The sequence below is a fragment of the Erinaceus europaeus genome, chromosome 17 (assembly GCF_950295315.1).
Source record: "Erinaceus europaeus chromosome 17, mEriEur2.1, whole genome shotgun sequence".
NCBI lineage: Eukaryota > Metazoa > Chordata > Mammalia > Eulipotyphla > Erinaceidae > Erinaceus > Erinaceus europaeus.
Window position 1 is genome coordinate 36798365 of NC_080178.1, and position 27815 is coordinate 36826179.

Here is a 27815-nt window from a genome sequence, read left to right on the forward strand (position 1 = left end):
CAAGAGACTGTAATACTTCAACAAAGACTCTTTAGTTAATATCAGACCACCCCATCAGCTGGGGCCCTATTCGGAGAGTCTTGAGATTCCCACACAGACATGATGGGTCTAGAACTCGAATAAATCCCTCTCCCCAATATTGCCAGTCATCTCTATCAGGAACAACACAATAGACCCTCTTTAGGCTCCTAAACTGAATATAGGCCTCAGATCACATCAAATTAATGGGGTTTATAGTCAACAATATTTATACACTTTTCCCATATTTGGGAGCTACTCTCTTCCCTGATCCAGCTTCTGGTCCTTTTTCTAGCCTTTCCATTTTACTTCTATCTGGTAACTGCTAGGCCATCTAAGGGCTTTAATGACTTCCTGGATATTATGTAAACTTAAAAAAGTGAATTCTAGATCTTAGGATTGCCCAAGAATGAAATTACTTATCTCAGAATTTAGAGTTAACAAATTAGATACTTAATAATGATAACATTAAGATAATAAGTAGCATGGCAGAGGCACTTATTACATACTCCAGAGTACTCAGACACTATTCCATATTTTCTCTTGGATTCTATATTGAATTCTCATATAAAAACTCAAAAAGTAGATATTGCAATCACTGCATGACATATGGAAAAGCTAAGACAAGGGGATAAGCCCAATCATAGCCTCAAAACACATGCCCATTGTATAAGGGATAGTTTAGATGAGCTTTGGCTGTTGTAGGGAAAGCCACTATGTGAAATTTACCAGTTATTAATCATTTATTTTATTAATGTAATTAATTATTAATAATTATGTGAGGTTTTTCCTTAATATAAATATACTTAATGACCATTATAATAAATGATATATTAGTTTAATTTACATTTACTTATTTAGTGAGAAATAGTTGATTTCAAGGTTGTAGGGTTACAGGTGCACTCCACACCCACCACCAACCTTATTTACCCTCACCTTCCCAATGATAAACAACATAGTTCTCACAAAAGCTTAGGAAGTTTTAGTTTATTTGTTTCTTTTTTCAGTGTCATATGGTCTACAGATGAGTGATACCATCCAGTAGTTCTTTTTCACTACTTATTTCACCAAGCATAGTTACCTCCAGTTTGTCCAGTTAGTCCCATAGTACTAGCCCCTCCTCTTTTCTATGGAGTATATATTTCATAAGCTCTTTTTTAAAATATTTCTTTTTTTATTATTTAAGAAAGGAGACATTAACAAAACCATAGAATAAAAGGGGTATAATTCTGCACAATTCCCATAACCCGATCTGCACATCCCACCCCCTCCACTGATAGGCTTCCCATTCTCTATCTCTCTGGGAGTATGGATCCAGGGTCATTGTGGGTTGCAGAGGGTGGAAGGTCTGGCTTCTGTAATTGCTTCCCCACTGAACATGGGTGTTGACTGGTCGATCCATACTCCCAGTCTGTCTCTCTCTTTCCCTAGTAGGGTGGGGCTCTGAGGAAGTGGTGCTTCAGTACACATTGATGGGGTCGTCTGTCCAGGGAAGTCTAGTCAGCATCCGGAACCTGGTGGCTGAAAAGAGAGTTAACATATAAAGCTAAACAAATTGTTGAACAATCATGGACCTAAGGACTGTAATAGTGCAGATGAAGTGTTGGGGGTATTCCCTGCATGCTCTTGTATACTTCTGCTTTCAGGTATATATATTTTCCCCTAGTTTATGGGCATGGGTGAACCTATGCTCTATCTCAGGGGACATGGTCTATATCTAGGATTGGGGACTTTATTGGAGAGTGGACCACCAGGAATGGAATTAGAGAATACTATGAAAGGAAAGGTCTCACCCAAGTGATGAAGCTGAAGGGTTGTCATTCCACACCTGAAGTCTCTGGTCACAGTCTGAAGTGAAGCATGCTGGGGTGGCACTCATTGTGTTGATTAGGTTGCGATCCGCAGATGCAATATTATTTTATTTGAATTGAGAGCAGCATGAAGAAAAGTGGGCCCCATCCCAAGGTTCCAGGACTGGGGGAAATATAGGCTCTATAGTGGAAATGTGAGGTTTCTGCTGTCTTATGGTTCAAGAAGATAATGGATAGTTATTGCTATCATCACATTATTTGGTGATAGGGTTAACTTTGGAAAGTCCCTTTGATAGGGTTTGGGGTATAGTACCCAGCATCTTGTATATAGCTGCGCTGTTGGTTGCTTCTGTTCTCCCTGGTCTAGGCTTTTGGGAGAGAACATATCAAAGACAGCTATATGTATTAAAAAGACTCAGTCTGTGTTTTAAGAAGTTCTAGACATATAAGTTTTTAGCCTCTCATATTAATTAAATAGTGGTTTATATAAAGTTTACACTTTAATAGGATTGTACATAAACACCACTCCCACCACCAAAAGACTGTGTCCCATCCCCACCACCCATCCCAGCACCCCACCCTCCACCGTGCTGGGAAGGCCAATGGCCACGCTCCCCTTTACCAGTGATTTAACATTGGTGCCCTGCTCTCGATTTAATCAGATCCTGCTTTTAGTTTCCCTTTCTGTTCTTCTTTCTCAACTTCTGTTGATGAGTACAGACATCCCATACTCATCTTTATCTTTCTGACTTAGCTCACTTAACATAATTCCTTCTAGCTCTGTCCAAAATGGTTCAGATAGGGTGGGCTCATAGTTCTTAATAGCTGCATAGTATTCCATTGTGTATATGTACCACAGCTTTCTCAGCCACTCATCTGCTGTTGTGCACCTGCGTTCCTTCTAGGTTTTAGCTATTATGAATTGTGCTGCTATAAACATAGATGTACGCACATCATTTTGGTTGGGCATTATGGAATCCTTGGGGTATATCCCCAGGAGAAGAATTACTGGGTCATATGGAAGGTCTATGTCTAGCCTTGTAAGAGTTCTCCAGACTGCTCTCCAGAGAGGCTGGACCAATTTACATTCCCACCAGCAGTGTAGAAGGGTTCCTCTGTCCCCACAGCCTCTCCAACATTTGTTGCTGCTGTCCTTTTTGATGTATGCCATTCTCACAGGAGTGAGGTGGTGTCGCAATGTTGTCTTTATTTGCATCTCTCTGGCAATCAGCAACCTGGAACAGTTTTTCAGATGTTTGTTAGCCTTTTGGATCTCCTCTGAAGTGAATTTCTTGTTCATATCCTCTGCCTATTTTTGGATGGGGTCATTTGCTGTTTTGGTGCTAAGTTTTCTGAGTTCTCTGTATATTTTGGTGATTAGTCTCTTGTCTGATGTTTGTCATGTGAAGATCTTCTCCCATTCTGTGAGGGGTCTCTGTTTGTGTGATAGTTTCTTTGGCTGTGCAGAAGCTTTCTGTTGGGCTGAGCTTCACTGATGGGAGACAGATGACCAGGGACTCATGGCTGAGCTGTATGCAGTTATCTCTTTATTCATGCAGGACACAGCACAATCCAAGCCAAGCTGAGCTAAACTAAAACTAAAAACTAAAATGAACAATGCTATCTTTATATATACTTTCCAAGTAGGGTGTGAACATGATGTGACATAGAGAGGGTGGAGAGAAAAGTGACTGGTGAAAATCAGGGTGTGACAAGGAGAGGGGAGTGGAGCAAAAACACATCATGAACCAGTGGGGATTAAACCAATGCCCTGCAGTGCTTATGAAAATAGAATACAGTGGTTATGTAAATAGAATACAGTGTTAATCAGGGGATATTAAACCAATGAAACAGAAGGGGTTTTTAGAAGCAGAATTAGAAGCATACCAACAATTCCCCCTTTCTTTTAACTAGTGACCATAGTATCAGGAGTGTGGGGTATACAGAAACCTATATCATACAGGTGTTTTTAAAAGAACTGGCATACAACATGGAGGAACAAAATAGGAGAGCAGCAATAACCAGTGTGATGCCAAGGGGAGTGTTTCCTACCTCAAAGGGCAAGACCTAGCAGGCGAAAGGGCATTTCTTGCCTCTGGGAGCATCTATTACCTCTCGGGGCGCTTCATGTCTCTGTGGGCATCTCTTGCCTCAAAAGGGAATTTCCTGTCTCTGTGGGCATGACCTAGTAAGGAGGGGGGTTTCCTGACTCTGTGGACAGAGCCAGCAGGTGAGGGTACATGGCCTATAAAGTCCCAAGGCAGCTGACTGAAGTCAGTCTTTGAGAAACCCAGCAGCATGTATCAGTAAGTCCGATGGAAGTGTCAGTCCAAAATAGATGACCACGGAAGAAAATGCCAGGGGATGAAACGTCTGTCTTGATGGGGAATGTCAGCCACCGGAATTCCACTTTTCTGTAGAGAGTGAGCTTTGGAGTCTGTGAATCTGTTTCTTCAGGTCATGCCAGGTCACATCATTAGTTTCCAGGGGTGTGTTGTAGTCATTCCATCTTGTGGGCGATGTCAGAGAACAGGGGTCCAAATGCATTTCCAGGAATTCCATTTGAATAGATGCTTTTTCATGTGAAGACTTGACAGCTGAAATTCACTTACTTGTCAAACAAAACTTGTAGCAGATTAAAAGTTTACTATAATTGATAACTCCATTATAATTGGAAGTCCTTTCTAGTATGATTTTAAGGTTGTTTAAACAGTTTAAACTCAATAAAATGTGGAAAGGTAAACAGAAGAACCACAGTTAGAAGCCTCAGGCATGAGAATAATTAACATAATCATTGCACTATCTGCCCCACCCATAACTCATACCATTTCAGGATTAAACATTTCAGATTTATACCAAAATGTAAAAAAAGAAATCAAAGGAGGGAAAAACAATTTTTTGGATTGTTTCTGGATGTCTCTAGAAATCATGGCTGCGTCCAGCATTTTTCTTTTTAAGTCAATGTCATACAAAAATTCAGATCACTCTCTTACGAAACATATCTCACCATGTAGCATCATGAGTCCCTGGAGGGAATCCTAGTCCAAAAAGCTCCTCAAAATTCCATTTGGGGTGCTTCTGACTGTTCCTGCTGGATTGCTTCAGGCACCCATTTTTAAAAGTGTCTTCCCATCGAAGAAAGAATCCAATCAGGAGAGTAGAACTAACAACATGTCTCCATTCTTGGGGACTGCCAGGGTACTCGAGAATGCTCCTCAAATTAGAGTAGTCCTTCTACATGGGAAACATGTGAAAAGAAGTCCAGAAAGTCCCAGGGGAAATCTCCATGCATATCCCAAGGTCTATGATCACGGTCATAACGAACCAAACTGTGGCCCAGAGCAAAATGTAGTCCTTTTCCTCGGGAAACATGGGAGAGGGAATACATAAAGTCCAAGGAGAAATCTCTGTGCACCTCCCAAGCTCTATGATTAGGGTCACAAGAAACCAAAGTTCCCAGTCAGGAAACCAAAGTGTGACCCAGAGCAAAATGTTCCAGAGACAGAGAAACTGTCTCATGATGAAACAGTAGAAGCTTTGGCAAACCTCTTCATAAGTAGAAAGGCAACCCATAGCAGATGTGTAGCCAGGTTTATTTATCTGGGAGATGGGCGGGTTAGGTCCCACATCGGTGCCGGTCCCTGTTTCAGGCGCCATTATGTCAGGCTGGCTTTGCGAGCAGAGACAGATGACCAGGGACTCATGGCTGAGCTGTACGCAGTATCTCTTTATTCATGCAGGACACAGCACACTCCATGCCAAGCTGAGCTAAACTAAAACTAAAAACTAAAACGAACCATGCTGTCCTTATATATACTTTCTAAGTAGGGTGTTAACAGGATGTGACGTAGAGAAGGTGGAGAGAAAAGTGACTGGTGAAAATCAGGGTGTGACAAGGAGAGGGGGGCAGAGCAAAAACACATCATGAACCAGTGGGGATTAAAGCAATGCCCTGCAGTGGTTATGTAAATAGAATACAGTGGTTATGTAAATAGAATACAATGTTAAGCAGGGGATATTAAACCAATGAAACAGAAGGGGTTTTTAGAAGCATACCAACAATTTTCAATTTGATGTAGTCCTATTGGTTTGTTTCTGCTTTAGTCTTCCTAGCAATTGGGTTTGTTTCATCAAAGATGTCCTTGAGGTTTAGGTGGGAAAGTGTTTTACCAATGTTTTCCTCTAAGTATTTGATAGTTTCTGGTCTGACATCCAGGTCTTTGTTCCTTTTGGAGTTGATTTTTGTTTCTGGTGAGATAAGGTGGTTCAATTTCATTCTTCTGCATGTTATAACCCAGTTTTCCCAGCACCATTTTTGAAGAGAGCCTCCTTCTTCCATTTAATACTTTGGGCACCCTTATCAAATATTAGATGTCCATAGGTGTGGGGGTTTACATATGGGCTTTCAATTCTGTTCCACTGGTCTGTGTGCCTATTTTTATTCCAATACCAGACTGTTTTGATGATGATGGCATTATAATATAGTTTGAGATCTGGGAGTGTGATGCCTCCATTTCTTTTTCTTTTCCTCAAGATAGTTTTGTCAATTCTAGATGTTTTCTGGTTCCAGATAAATGAATGTAGTTTTTGTTCTATTTTCTTAAACAAGCTTGGTGGAACTTTGATGGGTATCACATTAAATTTGTATATGGCTCTGGGAAAAATATTCATTTTGATGATATTTTTTCTTAGATCCATGAGCATGGGATTTCTTTCCATTTCTTGGTATCAGTTTCTATTTCCATGAAGAGTGACTCATAGTTTTCAGTATACAAGTCTTTCACTTCTTTGGTCTGCTTTACTCCTAGGTATTTTGTTGATTTTCTTGCAGCAGTGAATGGTTGTGATTTCTGGATGTCTTCTCCTTCAGTTTTAGAGTTTGCATAGAGAAATGCCACTGATTTTTTTTGTATATTGATTTTGTAGCCTGATACCTTGCTATATTGCCTAATAACTTCCAGTAGTTTTCTACTGGATTCTTTAGGTTTTTCTATGTATACTATCATGTAATCTACAAATAGTGAGAGCTTGACTTCTTCCCTTCCAATCTGTATTCCTTTGATTCCTTTCTCTTGCCTGATTGCTATGCCAAGAACTTTCAATACTATGTTGAAGAGTAATGGTGATACTGGACAGCCCTGTCTAGTCCCCAATCTGAAGGGGAATTCTTTTAGCTTCTGTCCATTGAGTATGATGTTGGCTGTAGGTTTGCTATATGTGGATTCCACTATCTTTAGGAATTTCACATCTATTCCCATTTTTATAGAGTTTTGAGCATGAACGGGTGTTGGATTTTATCAATGGCTTTCTCTGCATCTATTTAGATAATCATGTGGTTTTTGGCTTTGCTTTTATTGATGTGGTGAATGACATTGATTGACTTATGGATGTTGAACCAGCCTTGCATTCCTGGGATGAATCCCACTTGGTCGTGATGAACAATCTTTTTGATATGTTGCTGTATCTGGTTGGCCAAGATCTTGTTGAATATATTGGCATCTATGTTCATCAGAGATATTGGTCCATAGTTTTCCTTTTTTGTTGTGTCTCTATCTGCTTTGGGTATCAGAGTGTTGTTGGCTTCATAGAAGGTGGAAGGGAGTGTCCCTGTTTCTTTGATCTTATGTAAAAGCTTTAGGAGTATGGGTATTAACTGTTTCCTGAAGGTGTTGTAGAATTTGTTTGTGAAGCAATCTGGTCCAGGACTTTTGTTGTTGGGGAGATTATTTATTTTTTTTTAATTTAAATTTTTAATTTAAGAAAGGATTAGTGAACAAAAGCATAAGGTAGGAGGGGTACAACTCCACACAATTCCCACCACCCAATCCCCATAACCCACCCTCTCCCATGATAGCCTTCCCATTCTCTAGCCCTCTGGGAGCATGGACCCAGGGTCGTTGAGGGTTGCAGAAGGTAGAGGGTCTGGCTTCTGTAATTGCTTCCCCGCTGAACATGGGCGTTGACTGGTCGGTCCATACTCCCAGTCTGCCTCTCTCTTTCCCTAGTAAGGTGTGTCTCTGGGGAAGCTGAGCTCCAGGACACATTGGTGGGGTCTTCAATCCAGGGAAGCCTAGCCAGCATCCTGGTGGCATCTGGAACCTGGTGATTGAAAAGAGAGTTAACATACAAAGCCAAACAATTTGTTGAGCAATCATGGATCCCAAGATTGGAATAGTGGAGAGGAAGTGTTAGGGAGATACTCACTGCAAACTCTAGTGTAATCCTGCTTTCAGGTATATATTTTGCAGTAGTTTATGGATACGTGTGCACATACGCTCTCTCTCACAGAAACTGGTGTATGTCTAGGTTATGGGACTTTGTTAGAAAGTGAACTACCTGAGATGAAATTAGAGTGTACTATAAAAGGAAAGGTCTCACCCGAGTAATGAAGCTGAAGGGTTGTCATTCCACATGTGAAGTCTCTGGATACACACTGAGGTGAAGCATGTTGAGATGGCAATCGTTGCTTTGGTTAGGTTGTGATCGGCGGATGCAATATTATTTGGTATGGATTGGGAGAAGCATACGGGAAAGTGAGCCCTATCCCAAGGGTGCCAGGACTGGGGGAAGTAGGGGCTCTATAGTGGAGATGTGAGGTTCCTGCTGTCTTAGGGTTCAAAAAGACAATCAATAGTTAATATTATCATCACATTATTTGTTAATTGGGTTAACTTTGAAAAGTCCCTTTGTTATGGTTTGCTGTACAGTACCCAGTATCTTGTATATAGCTGTGCTATTGGAAGCTTCTGATCTACTTGGTCTAGGCTTTTGAGAGAGTCCGCATATCAAACACGTAGCCTATCTATTAAAAAGATTCAGTTTGTCTTTTGAGAACCTTTGAGACATACAATTGATTTCCCCCTCTTATATTAATTAACTACTGATTTATATGTCTACATTTTGCTAGGAGTGTACATAAACACCATTCCCATCACCAAAGGACCGTGACCCATCCCTCCCACCCATTCCCACCCCCCACTGGCCCAGGAAGCTACATGTCTACCCCTCACCACTGGGTTTTTACTTTGGTGCCCTACTTACAATTTGATCAGGTCCTGCTTTTAGTTTCCCTTTCAGATCTTCTAAGTCAGCTTCTGTTGATGAGTGGGATCATCCCATACTCATCTTTAACTTTCTGACTTAGTCCACTTAACATAATTCCTTCTAGCTCTGTCCAAGCTGGGTCAGAGAAGGTGAGTTCATTGTTCTTGATAGCTGCATAGTATTCCATTGTGTAAATATACCACAGCTTTCTCAGCCATTCATCTGTTGTTGGGCACCTGGGTTGCTTCCAGGTTTTAGCTATTATGAATTGTGCTGCTATGAACATAGGAGTACACACCTCTTTTTGGTTGGGTGTTATGGAGTCCTTGGGGTATAACCCCAGGAGAGGAATTATTGGGTCATATGGAAGGTCCATGTCTAGCCTTCTGAGAGTTTTCCAGACTGCTCTCCACAGAGGCTGTACCAATTTACATTCCCACCAGCAATGTAAAAGAGTTCCTCTGTCCCCACATCCTCTCCAGCATTTGTTGCTGCTGTCCTTTTTGATGTATGCCATTCTTACAGGAGTGAGGTGGTATCTTAGTGTTGTCTTAATTTGCATTTCTCTGACAATCAGTGACCTAGAGCAGTTTTTCATATGTTTGTTAGCCTTTTGGATCTCCTCTGTGGTGAATGTTTTGTTCATTTCCTCTGCCCATTTTTGGATGGGGTCATTTGCTTTTTTGCGGCTGAGTTTGCTGAGCTCTTTATATATTTTGGTGATTAGTTTCTTGTCTGATGTCTGGCATGTGAAGATCTTCTCCCATTCTGTGAGGGGTCTCTCTGTTTGTTTAATAGTTTCTTTGGATGTGCAGAAGCTTTTCAATTTGATGTAGTCCCATTGGTTTGTTTCTGCTTTGGTCTTCCTTGCAATTGGGTTTGATTCATCAAAGATATCCTTGAGGTGTAGATGGGAAAGTGTTTTACCAATGTTTTCCTCTAAGTATTTGATTGTTTCTGGTCTGACATCTAGGTCTTTGATCCATTTGGAGTTGATTTTTGTTTCTGGTGAGATAAAGTGGTTCAATTTCATTCTTCTGCATGTTTCAACCCAGTTTTCCCAGCACCATTAATTGAAGAGAGCCTCCTTCTTCCATTTAATCCTTTGGGCCCCCTTATCAAAGATTAGATGCCCATAGGTGTTGGGATTTACTTCTGGGCTTTCAATTCTGTTCCACTGGTCTGTGTGCCTATTTTTGTTCCAGTACCATGCTGTTTTGATGATGATGGCTTTATAATATAGTTTAAGGTCTGGGAGTGTGATGCCTCCATTTCTGTTTCTTTTCCTTAGGATGGTTTTGGCAATTCTAGGTGTTTTCAGGTTCCAGATAAATGATTGTAGTGTTTGTTCTATTCTCTTAAAGAAGCTTGGTGGAACTTTGATGGGTATTGCATTAAATTTGTATATGGCTCTGGGGAGAATGTTCATTTTGATGATATTTATTCTTCCAATCCATGAGCATGGGATATCTTTCCATTTCTTGGTATCAGTTTCTATCTCCTTGAGTAGCGACTCATAGTTTTCAGCATACAAGTCTTTCACTTCTTTGGTCAACTTTATTCCTAGGTATTTGATTGATTTTGCTGAAACAGTAAATGGGAGTGATTTCTGGATGTCTTCTTCTTCAGATTTAGTGTTTGCATAAAGAAATGCCACTGATTTTTGTACATTGATTTTGTAGCCTGATACCTTGCTATATTGCCTAACAACTTCCAGTAATTTTCTACTGGATTCTTTAGGTCTTTCTATGTATACTATCATATCATCTGCAAATAGTGAGAGCTTGACTTCTTCCCTTCCAATCTGTATCCCTTTGATTTCTTTCTCTTGCCTGATTGCTATGGCGAGAACTTCCAATACTATGTTGAAGAGTAACGGTGACAGTGGGCAGCCCTGTCTAGTCCCTGATCTGAGGGGGAATGTTTTCAGCTTCTCTCCATTGAGTATGATATTGGCTGTAGGTTTGCTATATATAGACTCCACTATCTTGAGGAATTTCCCATCTATTCCCATTTTTTGTAGAGTTTTGAGCATGAATGGGTGTTGGATTTTGTCAAAGGCTTTCTCTGCATCTATTGAGATAATCATGTGGTTTTTGGCTTTGCTTTTATTGATGTGATGAATGACATTGATTGATTTACGGATGTTGAACCAGCCTTGCATTCCTGGGATGAATCCCACTTGGTCATGATGAACAATCTTTGTGATGTGTTGCTGTATCCGGTTGGCCAAGATCTTGTTTAATATTTTGGCATCTATGTTTATCAGAGATATTGGTCTGTAGTTTTCCTTTTTTGTTCTGTCCCTATCAGCTTTTGGTATCAGGGTGATGTTGGCTTCATAAAAGGTGGAAGGGAGTATTCCTGTTTCTTCAATCTTATGGAATAGCTTAAGAAGTATGGGTATTAACTGTTTCCTGAAAGTTTTGTAGAATTCGTTTGTGAAGCCATCTGGTCCAGGACTTTTGTTGTTGGGGAGATTCTTAATAACGGTTTCAATTTCTTTGTCTGTGATTGGTGCATTTAGATTTTGTAGTTCTTCTTGGTTCAGTTTTGGAAGTGCATAGGTTTCTAGGAATTGTTCCATTTCTTCCAGATTCTCTAGCTTGGTGGCATATAGATCTTTATAGAAGTTTCGCAGAATTCTCTGGATTTCTGTGGTGTCAGTTGTGATATCTCCTGTATCGTTTACAATTCTATTAATTTGAGTCTTCTCTCTTTTTTGTTTGGTGAGTCTGGCTAGGGGTTTGTCAATTTTGTTTAATCTTTCAAAGAACCAACATTTGGCTTCATTGATCTTTTGTATGGTTCTTTTATTTTCGATGTTGTTTATTTCTGCTCTAACTTTAGTGATTTCTGTCCTTCTGGTTGCCTTAGGGTTCCTTTGTTCCTCTTCCTCTAAGTCCTTGAGGTGTGTAGTAAGTTCGTTCATTTGGGCTTCTTCTTGGTGTTTAATATGTGATTGTATAGCTATAAGTTTCCCTCTCAGTACTGCTTTAGCTGTGTCCCAAATATTTTGATAGGTTGTGTCTTCATTTTCATTAGTTTCCAGGAACATTTGAATTTCCTGTTTGAGTGAGTGTCTGACCCAGTGGTTCTTAAGGAGCATGTTGTTTAGTTTCCAAATTCTATGTCTTTTAATAATTTTCCGTTTGTTGTTAAAAGTTAGTTTTACTCCACTGTGGTCTGAGAAGATACTTGGGATTATTTCAATGCTCTTGAATTTATTGATGCTGTCTTTGTGGCCTAACATGTGGTCTATCCTTGAGTATGTGTTGTGTGGATTTGAAAAGAAGGTGTATTCCAGTTTTTTGGGGTGGAGGAGTCTGAAAATGTCCAAGAGGTCTAGTCTGTCAATCTCTTCATTCAATTCTCTTGTATCTTTATTGGTTCTCTGCTTTGTTGATCTGTCTAAGTGTGAGAGTGGGGTATTGAAGTCTCCCACTATTATTGTATTACTATTGATGTATTTTTGAAATTCTTTCAATAGGTGTTTAATGTATTTAGATGGTCCCTCGTTGGGTGCATAGATGTTAATAATTGTTAAGTCTTCTTGGCTGATTGATCCTCTAATCATTATGTAATGTCCTTGCCTATCTTTTATTACTTTATTCAATTTAAAATCTATCGTGTCTGAGATGAGAATGGCTGTTCCTGCCCTTTTTTGTGGACCGTTAGCCTGTATGATAGTTTTCCATCCTTTCACTTTAAGTCTGTGTTTATCTTGTTGTGACAGATGTGATTCTTGCAAGCAGCATATGGTTGGGTTATGTTTTCTGATCCATCCCCCCACCCTGTGCCTTTTGATGGGTGAGTTTAAGCCATTGACATTTATTGATATTATGGATTTAATGTATTGTAGTGCCATTGTTCTAAAAAACAATTTGTTTACTCTGATATATTACAAGTATTATAGTGATGTTCTTGTTTATAAGAGGTCTTTTAGTACCTCTTTCAGGGCCGGCTTGGTGATAGTTGCCTCCTTTAACTGTTGTTTGTCTAAGAAGGTTTTGATCCCTCCATCTAGCTTGAATGAAAGTCTAGCAGGATACATAATCCTTGGTTGAAACCCTTTTTCATTCAGGGCTCGATAGATATCTTGCCACTCCCTTCTGGCTTTTAGAGTTTGAGTTGAAAAATCTGCAGAAAGTCTTATGGGTTTTCCCCTGTATGTGACTTTTTGTTTCTCTCTTGCAGCCTTTAGGATCCTTTCTTTATCCTTACTTCTTCTCATTGTGACTATGATGTGTCTTGGTGTCTTCAGGTCTGGGTTGGTTCTGTTTGGTACTCTCTGGGCCTCTTGCACCTTGATATCCTTTCTGTTATTCAGGTCTGGGAAATTTTCTTGTATTATTTCCTCTAGGATGTTTGCTTCCCCTTCCTCGCTTTCTTCCTCTGGCAGGCCAATTATACGAATGTTACTTCTTTTGAGATCATCCCATATGTCTCTGTTGTTGTTTTCAGTGTCTCTCAATCTCTTTTTAAGCTCTTTCACCTCTTTCTTAGTTTTCTCTAACTCATCCTCTGTCTGACTAATTCTGTTTTCTGCTTCTGTTAGTCTGCTTTCCCTTGCCTCAGCTTCTTTCTTCATTACAGCTATTTCAGCTTTCAGTTCTCTAATTGTCTCAAGATAATTAGTATTTTCCTTGGGGGTCTCAACTGTTGTTTCCCTAATACTGCCATTTCTTTCCTCCAATGTTGTTTTCATTTCTGTGATTAATAAGTTTATTATTGCTTGCATACTTTTCTTATCTATGGTTACTTCTGACTGATTTGTGGTTTCTTCTGGGCTCTTGTCTTCATTCATTGGGGTAGCAGTTTTATTTGTTTTTAATCTACCCATTTTTTTTTTTTAATTTATGTGTTTCTCTCTTTTTTTTTTTTTAATGCTCTGTTGTTCCTCAGTTGTTGTGTTTTGAGCACAAGTAACACTGTACTAAATACCTTTATGACAATTGCACTCACCAACCTCCGGAATAACAGTAGCAACTGAAGTAAGTATTGAAGGCGTTTAATCGTTACCAGTTAGCCAAACAATTTCTCCAGTCCGTGAAAAAATAGTAACCAAATCCCAGTGAAGAAAGAGAAAAGGAAGAGAGGATAGCAAGAATAGACAGTTATGCAAATCTACTATCCAGTGTATATTCTAAGGGTAACAAGAGTGTAAAGGGAACTAGAGCAGAGATACACACGTAGAGAGTCCACTCTGGGTCAGATTTCTTCCCCAAAGTAATTCACAAATTCAGAAAGGCAAAGAAGAAAGAAGTGTATGACAAGATTAAAAAAAAAGAGAGAGAGAGATAGAGAGAGATAAGAGAGAGAAAAAGGAGAAGAAGAAGAGTTGTAATTAAAGAGCAGTGCGAGGAACTTCCCAAATGTGTATCAGTGAATTAAAAAAAAAAAAAAAAAAAGAGAAAAAAAAAAAAACCCTGTTAGGTGGTATGGGGTATCCTGCTAGTAGCTGGTCCCAGGCACTGCTTATGGGGGGGAGGGGGGCGGCGGGAAGGATGTATGCTTGAAAATTAAAAGGAAGAAAAAATAATTTTTTCCCCCTACTCTAATTCTTAACCCAAATTAAGTTATAGACACATCCTTGGTATGACCGTTATGGCCCCTTATTGGCTGGCCTGCTAAAGGCAGAAAATCCTATTGTTTACACGAGATGTGTCCGGAGCTCAAAGGCTGGCCGCTTCTCCGGGCGCCATCTTCCGGGAAACCCCGCCCTCCAGACTTTTTTAAAGGATTTCTCAAAAATGAAAACTAGCTCCAAGTCCTTTGATCCAATGAGAGCTATACTCAAGAAGTCTTTGGATCCACCCTCAGGGTCGCGGTGGACCCTCGCGACTCCCAAGAGGCAGCCCCCGAGCTAAAGTGCTCTCTCCGGGTCCTCTGCCCGCCGGGCTCTGCAACCGGCGGAGGAGCCGCCTTCCCGGGCGGGCGGGGGACAATGCCCGGCGCACTCGCCTTGCCTGGCGCCGCCTGGGAATTCTGGAGCCCCGCTAGTCCGTGTCACCTTTGCTCTAATTGTTAACCCAAATTAAACTGTAATCACTTCTTTGGTGCCCCCCCCTTATTGACTGGCCTGCTAAAGGCAGAAAATCCTACCTTGCCGACGATGCTATCAGAGCACTCGCTGTCAGGATTTCTCAGGCCGCCGCCATCTTACCTCCTCTCCCACATTACCGTTGGGGAGATTATTAATAACAGTTTCTTCTTGGTTCAGTTTTGGAAGGGCATATGTTTCTAGGAATTGTTCCATTTCTTCCAGATTCTCTAGCTTTGTGGCATATAGTTCTTCATAGAAGTTTTGCATGATTCTCTGGATTTCTGTGGTGTCAGTTGTGATATCTCCTGTATCGTTTACAATTCTATTAATTTGAGTCTTCTCTCTTTTTTGTTTGGTGAGTCTGGCTAGGGGTTTGTTAATTTTGTTTAATCTTTCAAAGAACCAACATTTGGCTTCACTGATCTTCTGTATCGTTCTCTTATTTTTGATGTTATTTATTTATGCTCTAATTTTAATGATTTCTGTCCTGGTTGCTTTAGGGTTCCTTTGTTCCTCTTCCTCTAAGTCCTTAAGGTGTGCTTTAAAGTTGTTTATTTGAGTTTTTTCTTGTTGTTTAATATGTGATTGTATGGCTATGAGTTTCCCTCTCAGTACTGCTTTAGCTGTGTCCCAAATATTTTGATAGGCTGTGTCTTTATTTTCATTTGTTTCCAGGAATATTTGTATTTCCTGCTTGAGTGTCTCTCTGACCCGGGGGTTCTTAAGCAGTATGTTGTTTAGTTTCCAGATTCTGTAATTTTAATAATTTTCTGTTTGTTGTTAAATGTTAGTTTTACTCCACTGTGGTCTGAGAAGACACTTGGGGTGATTTCAATACTCTTGAATTTATTGATGCTGTCTTTGTGGCCTAACATGTGGTCTATCCTTGAGTATGTGTTGTGTGGATTTGAAAAGAATGTGTATTCCAATTTTTTGTGGTGAAGAGCTCTGAAAATGTCCAAGAGGTCTAGTCTGTCCGTCTCTTCATATAATTCTCTTGTTTCTTTGTTGATTATGTGTTTTGTTTATCTGTATAAGTGTGAGAGTGGAGTCTTAAAGTCTCTCACTATTATTGTATTACCATTGATGTATTTTTGAAGTTCTTTGAGAAGGTGTTTGATGTATTTAGATGGTCCCTCATTGGGTGCATAGATGTTAATAATTGTTATATCTTCTAGGCTATTAATCCTTTAATCATTATGTAATGACCTTGCCTATCTTTTATTACTTTATTTAATTTAAAATCTATTGTGTCAGAGATGAAAATGGCTGTTCCTGCCTTTTTTTGTGGTCCATTAGCCTGTAGGATAGTTTTCCATCCTTTCGCTTTAAATCTTTGTTTATCTTGTTGGGTCAAGTGGGAATCTTGCAATCAGCATATGGTTGGGTTGTGTTTTCTGATCCATTCTCCTACTCTGTGCCTTTTGAAGGGTGATTTTAAGCCATTGACATTTACTGATATCATAGATTTAATGTGTTGTAGTGCCATTGTTCAACAATTTTTTATTTGATATGTTGCAATTATTATAGTGATGTTCTTGTTTATAAGAGGTCTTTTAGAACCTCTTTCAGGGCCAGTTTGGTGATGGTTTATTCCTTTAACTGTTGTTTGTCTGAAAAGGTTTTGAGGACTCCATCTAGTTTGAATGAAAGTCTAGTGGGATATATTATCCTTGGTTGAAACCCTTTTTCATTCAGGACTCAATAGATATCTTGCCATTCTCTTCTGGCCTTTAGAGTTTGGGTAGAGAAGTCTGCTGATAGTCTTATAGGTTTTCCCCTGTATGCGATTTTTTGTTTTTCTCTTGCAGCCTTTAGGATCCTTTCTTTATCCTTACTTCTTTTCATGGTGACTGTGATGTGTCTTGGTGTCTTCAGGTCTGGGTTGTTACTGTTTGGAACTCTCTGGGCCTCTTGAATTTTGATGTCCTTTCTGTAATTTAGGTCTGGGAAGTTTTATTCTATTATTTCCTCTAGAATGTTTGCTTCCCCTTCCTCTCTTTCTTCCCCTGGCAGGCCAAATTCACTCCTTGATGAGTTTATAGACAATATCACACTCACTACAAAAGGTGTAGTTACCATTCAGCACTATTCATTTAATTGAACCTTCTTTCTTTGCTATCCCCCTCAGTGCCACTTCTCCACTGTATTTGTAAATCATCATTTTGTTATCATAATTTAAGTGTTTTCTTTATTCCCTTACATTCCACATGAAAGTAAAATTATCTGGTATTTGTCTTTTTCTTAGTTTATATTAGCATAGTTGTCTTAAGATTAATTGATGTTTGACTATGTTTTTAAAAGACTGCCATTAGGAGAGAGTATGGGTTTTAGAGCCAAGAAGCCTGGATTAAATTTCTACACTCCAGATGGAACTATTCATTTAATATATTTTTCCTCAGCCCAATTTTCTCATCTATAAAATCTAGGCAGTCAAACTTAGAGCAGCAGTAGTCATTAACCTAAACTTAGCTATTTATTTAATGTTTTAGGTAGTTCAATTTTGCTGACACATGAGTGGTTCTGATTACTTGAGATACATAAAAGATCTCTAGCATTTTTTTTTAAACAGTCAGTTGACCTATCAGACTACAATTGTTTGGATGGAACAGGAAAGGTCTGCACTTATAGTTTGTGTGTGTGTGTGTGTGTGTGTGTGTGTGTGTGTGTGTGTGTGTGTGTGTGTATGCATGCACACACTCATGCTGAATTGTACACATGTGAATGGTGGTATGTTCAAGGCTAACATCATTGCAAAAAGCTGACAGGAAATTCTAAGGAAATATATCTTGCTAATTAGTTCACTGGGTTTATTTCTAAGGAAATATATCTTGCTAATTAGTTCACTGGGTTCAGTTAACTGTTAGCAAGATATATATCTTGCTAACTGTTAACTGGGTTCAGTTAACAGTTAGCAAGATATATTTCTAAGGAAATATATCTTGCTAATTAGTTCACTGGGTTCAGTTAACTGTGAAATCCCTTCAGTTTCTTAAAGGTGGGATATGGCATATGAAATGCCCAGTGGAGTTCCCACCATATACTAACTTGCTGCTTCAATCTCTTTGAGTTACTCTGGGTGGTACAGGGTGTATGAGGATACCACAGTTATTGTCATCAAATAACAGATTGCTCAAACTAAATTAGAACAGGTGATAATCATTATAAGATATGAGACATATGCTGTAAGTTTATTTTGGCATAGGAAAAGTTTTTGTTTTGATGAGATAGAAAACACAAACAAATCAGTGTGTTACAGCTTCAGGGAAAGCTACCACCAAATCTAAATTACTTATGCACACACACACACACACACACACACACACCCCACAGATACAAACAAATTCATGTATATTTTAATGTGTTAAACTATTCAGTGAGCTCAGAATGGAGAAATATTTAGGCAGTGACATAGATAGGACTAGGAGTGAATTTCATCTTAGTTCCACAATAGCAGTTCAGACCAGGGGGAAACACTACAGGCCAGATCAGGGAGGCAGGGTATTTATCTGATCTGTTTTCATCCACAGGCTGCTCTCAGTATCCATGGCATGTGTGGAGGACCAATGTTGGGGTTATTCTCTTTGGGAATTATGTTCCCTTTTGTGAACTGGAAGGTAAGAACCACTCTTTTTAACTTTCCCATCAAAGACAGAGACCCTGCTATTTTTCTCTCTCTTATTCAGCTATGGAATGGTAATTTGTCTTTGGCAGGAAAAAAACATGGCAACTTCTTTTCATAGTAGAATCATACAAACCTGGAGCTGAATTCAGTCAAGTCATTTAACAAGAAAGCAAAGAAAGTAAGATGTGGTCATAAAATAGCTTTAAAGATGACTCTTTAAGGTTTAAATTGTCTTCCTTACAAATCAAGGGTTTATTAAAAAAATTTTGAAATAGAGGTCTGATTTCAAATATAGTTTATTTATAGTATAATTTTTTAGTTTATTTATTGGGGAATTAATGTTTTACATTCAACAGTAAGTACAATAGTTTGTACATGGATAACATTTCCCAGTTTTCCATATAACAATACAGCCCCCATTAGGTCCTCTGTCATCCTTTTTGGACCTGCATTGTTCCACCTACCTACTCCAGAGTCTTTTACTTTGTGTAATACACCAATTCCAGTTCAGGTTCTACTTGAGTTTTCTCTTCTAATCTTGTTTTTCAACTTCTGCCTGAGAGTGAGATCATTCCATAGTCATCCTTGGAGTTTCTCACTTATTTCACTTCACATGAATTTTTCAAGGACCATCCAAGATCCGCTGAAAATGGTGAAGTCCCCATTTTAATAGCTGAGTAGTATTCCATTGTGTATATATACCACAACTTGCTCAGCCACTCATCTGTTGTTGTTGGACACCTGGGTTGCTTCCAGGTTTTGGTTATTACAAATTGTGCTGCTTTTTAGTACACATATGTGTACACAGATCTTTTTGGATTGTTGTGTTGTGTTCCTTAGGATTTTTTCTCCAGGAGAGGAATTGCAGGATCAGAGGGTAGGTCCATTTCTAGCCTTAATGAGTTCTCCAATATGTTGTCCACAGAGGTTAGACCAATTTACTTCCCACCAGCAGTGCAAGATGGTTCTTTGACCCCATAAACTCTCCAGCATTTGCTGCTATTACCTTTTCTGATGTATGACATTCTCACAGGAGTGAAGTGGTATCTTATTGTTGTCTTCATTTGTATTTCTCTGACAATCAAAGACTTGAAGCATTTTTTCATGTGTTTCTCAGCCTTTTGGATTTCTTCTGTGGTGAATATTCTGTCCATGTCCTCTCCCCATTTTTGAATGGGGTTATTTTTTTTCTTGTTGTTGAGTTTGGCAAGATCTTTATATATTCTGATTATTAGCCTCTTGCCTGATGTATGGCATGTACAGATCTACTCCCATTCTGTGAGGGGTCTCTTGGTTTGGGTAGTGGTTTCCTTTGCTGTGCAGAAGCTTTTTAGATTCCTTTAATCTTCCTTATAATTGGATTTGTTTCATTGAAGATGCCTTTAAAATTTATGCAGATAAGAGTTCTGCCAATATTTTCCTCTAAGTATCTGATACTTTCTGATCTTCAAGTCCTTGGTCCATTTGGAATTTGCTTTTGTATTTGGTGAAGTATGGTGGTTCAGTTTCATTCTTCTGCATGTTTCAGCCCATTTTTTCCAGCACCATTTGTTGAGGAGACTCTGATTTCCCCATTTAATAGTCTGGGCATCTTTGTCAAATTAGATGTCCATAGGTGTGGGGGCTTACTTCCTGGCTCACAATTCTATTCCACTGGTCAGTCTGTCTATTCATGTTCCAGTACCAAGTAGTTTTGATACAATAGCCCTAGAATACAATTTGAGGTCTGGGACTGTGATGCCTCCAGTTCTGTTCTTACTTCTCAAGACTGTTTTGGTAATTCTAGGTCTTCTCTGGTTCCAGATAAACATTTGTAGCATTTGTTCTATTCTCCTAAAATGTAATTGGGATCTTGATGGGGAAAGCATTAAATATGTATATGGGTCTGGGTAGTATATTCATTTTGATTATGTTAATTCTTCCAACCCATGAACATGGAATATCTTTGGACTTCTTTATGTCTCTGTCAGTGTCCTTGAGTAGTGATTCATGATTTTCAGTATACAAGTCTTTCACTTATTTGGTTAGGTTTATTCCTAGATATTTTATTGTCTTTGTTTCTATAGTAAAAGGAATTGTTTTCTGGATTTCATCTTCTTCTAACTTAGTGTTTGCATAGAGGAATGCCACTGACTTACGAATGTTAATTTTGTATCCAGACACCTTATCATATTGCCTGATGATTTCCAAAAGCTTTTTGCTGGTTTCCTTAGGTTTTTCTATGTATACTATGATGGCACCTGCAAATAGGGAGAATTTGATTTATTCTCTTCCAATCTGTATCACTTTAATTCCTTGCTCCTGCCCGATTTCTATGGGAAGAACTTCCAACACTATGTTAAATATTAATGGTGATTGTGGTCATACCTGTCTAGTACCTGATCTGAGGGAAAGGCTTCCAGTTTTTCACCATTGAGTATGATGTTGGCTGTAGGTCTGATATATATAGGCTCTACTGTTTTGAGAAATTTTTTTATCTATTCCCATTTTTTGTAGTGTTTTGATCACAAAGGGAGGTTGTATTTTGTCAAAGGATTCCTCTGCATCTATTGATATGACCATGTGGTTTTTGGTCTTGCTTTTATTGATGTTGTGGTTCACATTTTATTTGTGTATATTAAACCAACCTTGAATCCCCGGGATAAACCGCACTTGGTCATGATGTGTTCATGACTTTTTTTAATAGACTGCTGTATCCAGTTGATTAGAATTTTGTTCAGTATTTTAGCATTCATGTTCATCAGAGATATTGGTCTGTAGTTTTCTTTTTTTTTGGCTGTGTCCCTGTCTGCTTTTTGTATCAGAGTGATGCTAGCTTCATAGAAACTGGAAGAAAGTATTCCATTGTCTTCAATCTTCTGGAAGACTTTTTAAAGTAGAAGTATTAACTCTTCCTTGAAGGTTTTGTAGAATTCATTTGTAAAACTACCTGGTCCAGGACTTTTATTCTTGGGAATGTTTTTGATAACTGTTTCAGCTTCACTAGCTGTGATGGGCCAGTTCATATTTTCTAGTTCCTCCATATTTAATTTTGGAAGTTCATAGGTATCTAGGAAACTATCCATTACTTCCAGGTACTCTACCTTGGTGAAATATAGTTGTTCACAGAAGCCTTGCATGATATGTTGAATTTCTGTGTTGTCTTGTGTGATATCTCCTCTTTCATTTACTATCCGATTTATTTAGGTCTTCTCTCTTTTTTTTTTTTTCTTTTGAGACTGGCTAAAGGTCTGTCAATTTTGTTCACTCTTTCTAAGAACCAACATTTACTTTTGTTGATCTTTTGTATGGTTTTCTTATTTTCAATGTTATTGATTTCTGCCCTAACTTTAGTTATTTCTGTCCTTCTAGTTGCTTTAGGGTGCCTTTGCTCTTATTCTTCTAGGTCTTTAAGATGTGCAATCAGGTTTTCTATTTGTGCTTTTTCTTGTTTCCTAATGCGTGCTTGTATGGCTTGTATGCATATGAACTTCCCTCTCAGTACTGTCTTAGCTGTGTCCCAAATATTTTGACAGCTTTTGTCTCAATTTTAATTGAATTCTAGAAACATTTTGATGTCTTCCTTTATTTCCTCTTTAACCCAGTTTTTGTTAAGTAGTGTGCTATTGAGCTTCCACATTTTGGGACTATTACTAATCTTTTGTTGATTGTTTAATGTTAGTTTATTTTGGTGTGGTCAGAGAAGATGCTTGGGATGATTTCTATGCTCTTGAATTTGCTGATGCTGTTTTTGTGGCCTAACATGTGGTCTGTCCTTGAGAATGACCCATTTGGACTTGAATAGAATGTTTATTCCTGTTTCGTGGGGTGAATGATTCTGAAAATGTCCAATAGTTCTAGTTTATCTATCTCCTCATTTAGCTCCCTCATGTTTTTATTGATTTCTGCCTGGATGATGTGTCAAGTTGAGAGAGTGGGGTGTTAAAGTCCCCTGTTATTATTGTGTTGCTGTTAATATATTGCTCTGGCTCTTTCAGTAGATGATTGAGGTATTTAGATGGCTTCTCATTGGATGCATAGATGTTAATGATTGTTAAGTCCTCTTGATTGACTGATCCTCTAAGAATTAAGTAATGCCCATCCTTATCTTTTTTAGTTTTAATTATTTTAAAGTCTATTGTGTCAGATATGAGAATAGCTGTTCCTTACTTTTTCTCTGGGTAATTGGCTTGTATGATCGTTTCCACCCTTTCACTCTGAGTCTGTATTTCTCCTGTTGAATTAGGTGGGTTTCCTGTAGATAGCATATTGTTGGATAGTATTTTCTGATCCATCTTCCTACTCTGTGTCTTTTAATAGCTGAATTCAGGCCATTGACATTTATTGATATCAAAGATTGAAGATATTTTAACTCCGTTCTTGTAGATTTTTAGACTGTTCTGATCTATGAATTACTTATGATAGTCTTACTGTTTATAGGAGATGTTTCAGAACTTCTTTCAGGGCAGGCTCGGTGATAGTTGATTCTTTCAGCTGTTGCTTGTCTGAGAAGGGTTTTTTTTTTAACTTCTTTATTGGGGAATTAATGTTTTACATTAGACAGTAAATACAATAGTTTGTACAAGCATAACATTTCTCAGTTTTCCATATAACAATTCAACCCCCACTAGGTCCTCTGTCATCCTTCTTGGACCTGTATTCTCTCCCCTGCCCCACCCCAGAGTCTTCCTTTGGTGCAATACGCCAATTCCAGTTCAGGTTCTACTTGTTTCTAAGAAGGTTTTTATGCCTCCATGTAGTCTGAATGACAGTCTAGCAGGATACAGTAGCCTTAGTTGAAAACCTTTCTCATTGAGCACTTGATAGATATCTTGCCATTTTTTTCTGGCTTGTAGTGTTCATGTGGAGAAATCTGCTGGTAATAGTATGGATTTTCCTCTGTAGGTGGCTCTTTGTTTTCTCTTGTATCATTCAGGATCCTTTCCCTATCCTAATTCCTTTCCATTCTAAATATGATATGTCTTGTTGTCTTTAAGTCTGGGTTAATTCTGTTTGGGACCCTCTGGGCTTCTTGAACCTTTATGTCTTTGAGGTTGTCTAGACTATAGAAGTTCTTAGCTATTATGTCCTGAAGAATGCTTTCCTCCCCTCCCTCTCTTTCTTCATCTGGTAAGCCAATAATGTGTATATTATTTCTCTGAAGTCATCCTATAGGGTCTATTGTTGTTTTCAATATCTCTTAATCTGTTTTTGAGATCTCTTACTTCTTTTTTAGTTGTCTCTAATTTGTCCTCAATCTGGGTAATTCTATCTTCAACCTCATTATTCTATTCTCTCTCCCCTCTTCTGTTTTCTGGAGTTCATCTATTCTCTTACCCTGTTCTGATACTGTCTTAGCTTTTTTAGCTAGTTGTAGTTTCAGCTCAGTTATTTCAGCTTTCAGCTCTCGAATAACCTTGAGATAATTGGTGTTTTCTTCCAGAGTCTCATTTGTTGTTTTCTGCATTTCTTTCAAACTCTTTACTCACTCCTGTGATTATTTCCTTAAATAGTGTTTGGATGTTGACCTTTGGAGGGCTTTTAGCTGGACTCTTGTCCTGGTTTATATCTCCAATATTTATTTTTGTTGGTTTAGCCATTCTATATATTATGCTATGAGGACCCTCTCTCAGTAGTTTTCAAATTACTGATCATGCCTGCCTGGATTGACTTTTGTCTAAGTAAGGTACTTAAAGGGTTCACACTTGTGGAAATTGACAGTTGTTTCAATATTATTTTAATCCCTGAGTTGAAGTACAGTGACTCAAAAGCCTCTTTTGTGCTTTTACTTCCCTGTAGGCTATGGGAGCCTGAGGGCTTTTAAACTATAAGTAGGCTTCTTAGCTTAACCCCTCACTCCTGACCAAAAGATAAAGTAGGGTGGGAGATAATCCAATTGTTATGCAAGAGACTCTCACAATCTCACCATTAGGCTATGGCTATAAAGATCTCCTGAGTTTCCTGGTTAGTTCTCTGTCCCCTGGTGACAACACAGGGCCTCCCCACTGCTACTCCAGCTTCTGAAGGCAGTAGCAATGGAGACTCACACTTGCATTTGGTGAGTCTTAGGGGAGTCCTCTCCTCCCTTCAGGTGACTTTTTATTGGTTTAAACAAACTGGAGGTGGTGTCTGAACTAGTAAACTGTTGGACTATTACCACCCACTTAATCTCTCCCTAGGCTCCTCTCTGTGCATGAGCCACACATATTTGCACTCACTGGTGATTTGGTGGGTTCCTGAAGTCGTTCTAGTCCTGTTGCGGTCCCAAATGATCTCCTTTGGTATTCCTAGTTGACCCAGGAAAGGAAAAGAAAGAAACACAGCTGCTGCTTCTCCATAACCCTGCCTCTGGAAGTCCCCCATAGTACAACTTAAGAACTTAAAAATATTTAATTTGGGGTCCTGTTAGTGCTTACCTGGTAGAATGCACACATTACCATGATCAAGGATCTGGGTTCAAGCCTCAGTCCCAACCTGCAGGGGTGAAGCTTCAGAAATAGTGAGGCAGTATTGTAAGCATCTTCTTTTCTCTCTTTCCCCCTGCTCTCAACCTCTATAAAAAATGGTCACCATAGACAGTAGTGTTGTATAGGCATTGAGCCCCAGTGATTAATCTTACTGGGACAAGTATGCAAGTTCTTTTATTTACCTAAAATTATAGGTAATTTGATTAAGTTGTTTTACTTTTATTTTATTTTATTTTTATTTTAATAAAATAAAAGAGGTAAGCCTGGAACACTTTGATAACTGAGTATTCTAAGTTTTTCTGACTGATAAATAGTATGTCCTTAAAACTTAGTTTATTGGGAGTCGGGCTGTAGCGCAGTGGGTTAAGCGCTGGTGGCGCAAAGCACAAGGACCGGCATAAGGATCCCGGTTCGAGCCCCCGGCTCCCCACCTGCAGGGGAGTCGCTTCACAGGCGGTGAAGCAGGTCTGCAGGTGTAAAAAAAAAAAAAAAAAAAACTTAGTTTATTGGTTGCATTAAGTTTAAAGCATAGGAACATTTATTTGTATGAGTGAGAATATAATGTATTTAAACATATACATTCTGATAATTTCTCCACGTAGAAAGAACCATTTTTCATTTAGTGGCATCCACATATCTATTGCCTATATTATTATGACATACTTAGAATCCAGACAACCTGACTCTATGTATATTTTAAAATATAGCATAGGGTGTCCAATGAAACTTAAGTTGTATAAAATACCTAGTCAAGTCTTATTGACTACATTGTAGAGAAATCCTGTGGTGTTAGCTAAAGACAGTGGCTAACTGCGAAGCATTTGAGAATTTGCACTTTTCTTCAGAAATTATATTAAGATAAAATATTAATTATTAGGACTAAAACTTTATTTTAGAGGCTGAGTGGTGTTGCACCCAGAAGAGTTTACATATTACTATGTATGAAGTCCTAAATTCAAATCTCTAGTTCCCACCTGCAAGGAGAAAACTTCATGAGTGGTGAAGCAGTGTTCCAGCTGTCTCTTAGTCATGTCTTTGTCTCTCCACACTTCTCAATCTCTGTCAAAAAGAAAGATAACAATGTCCATGTTCAGTGGGGAATCAATTACAGAAACCAGACCTTCTATGTTCTGCATCCCATAATGACCCTGGGTCCATACTTCCAGAGGGATAAAGAATAGGAAATCTGTTAGAAGAGGGGATGGGACACTGATTTCTGGTGGTAGCAATTGTGTGGAGTTGTACTCCTCTTATCCTATAGTTTTTTGTAGTGTTTCCTTTTTATAAATAAAATTAAAAAAAAAGAACTGCAGGGAATGGTAACATGGTACAAGCATGGATCCCAAGAGATAACCTTGGTAGTAAAACCAAACCAAATTTTATTTAATCAGCTTCTCTAATATTGAAGTGAACAAGACAGTTATCAGAATTCTAGGGTTTAAAGTGAAAATATGAGGACTGGGTGGTGGTGCACCTGGTTGAGTGCACACACGACAGTGCACAAGGACCGGGGTTCAAGCCCCCTTCCCTTACCTGCAGGGGGAAAGCTTCACAAGTGGTGAAGCAGGGCTGCAGGTATCTCTCTGTTTCTCTTCCTAGCTCCCTTTCCTCTTAATTTCTGTCTGTCTATTTCTAATAATTAAATAATGATAACACAAAATATTTCAAAATAAATAAATAAAGTAAAAACATGAGAGAAAGCAATTTCTTAGCCACAGTGAAATTGATAATTATTTATTTAACATATTATAACTAAAATTTTGTTATTTATCTTGGTTAAGTCTGGTATTTTTATTTAGGGGTGAAAACTACCTAGTTGCAGAGAGAGGACAGTAAATACTAAACATTTGTACTACCTTTTCCCTTATTACAGACCATAGTTGATGGTACTAATAAATCATGGCTAATTATTACTAATCAATCATCACTACTACTAATCAGTCATGTTGAAAAACATAATATGGATACAACCTCAAGTCTTTTTCCACATGGTTATGCAGATGATTATCATAAATTAGTGAGGGTTGAATTTTTCTCTTCAGTCATATTTTACTGGAAGACCAGTGACTCGCAAACAGCACTCCTCTGGACAAATCTAGGAGAACTTCAGTTTGGAATAATGGCTAAAAAATATATTTTATGGCATACAAATGTCATATGAAATTTATTCACAGAGATAAAGTTTAACTGGAACACAGCTACTGCCCTTCATCTACATGTTGTCTATAAGTGGTTTTATGTTGCAAAGAGAGTAGTAGTTACAGATACTATATATTCCTCAAACTTAAATATTAGCTGGATGTTTCATAATAGAACTTTTGGGCTCTTAAGGAGAGATCAGTGACTAAAAAAGTTGTGATTTAAGGGCTGGAGATTGTGATTTGAGGGCTTGAATAAATTGTGATTTATGGGCTTGGATAGTGTGTTGCTTTGCATATAAGACCCAGGTTTGAATCTGGCTCCCATAACACTGAATGAAATTTGGTGCCTGTAGTCTCCTTTGCCCCCCCCAACTTATCTAAAAATTAAAAAGAATGGGGTTAGGCAGTATTACAGCAGGTTAAGCGCACATGGCACAAAGCACAAGGACAGGCATAAGGATCCTAGTATGAGCCGTCAGCTCCCCATCTGCAGAGGGGTCGCTTCACAGGTGTTTGCAGATGTCTTCCCCCCTCTCTGTCACCCCACCTCTCTCAATTTCTCTCTGCCCTATCTAGTAACAACACCATCAATGGCAACAATAACAAAAACCACAACAACAAGGCAACAAAGTGGGAAAAAATGGACTCCAGGAGCAGTAAATTCGTAGTGCAGGCAGCGAGCCC

At 38.7% G+C, this 27815-nt stretch overlaps 1 protein-coding gene across 2 annotated transcripts in view; it reads left to right on the forward strand.

Moving 5' to 3' along the window:
* The window catches only part of SLC5A12 (solute carrier family 5 member 12), a 98464-nt gene that overhangs the window by 58006 nt on the left and 12643 nt on the right, over positions 1 to 27815 (forward strand). The window contains exon 11 of one of the 2 annotated variants that reach the window (XM_007535927.3): positions 18450 to 18536. The exons of the other annotated variant lie outside the window; for it this stretch is intronic. Coding sequence (XP_007535989.1) covers positions 18450 to 18536 — 87 coding nt within the window. The remainder of the gene's footprint in view (positions 1 to 18449; positions 18537 to 27815) is intronic. 2 annotated transcript variants of the gene reach the window in all.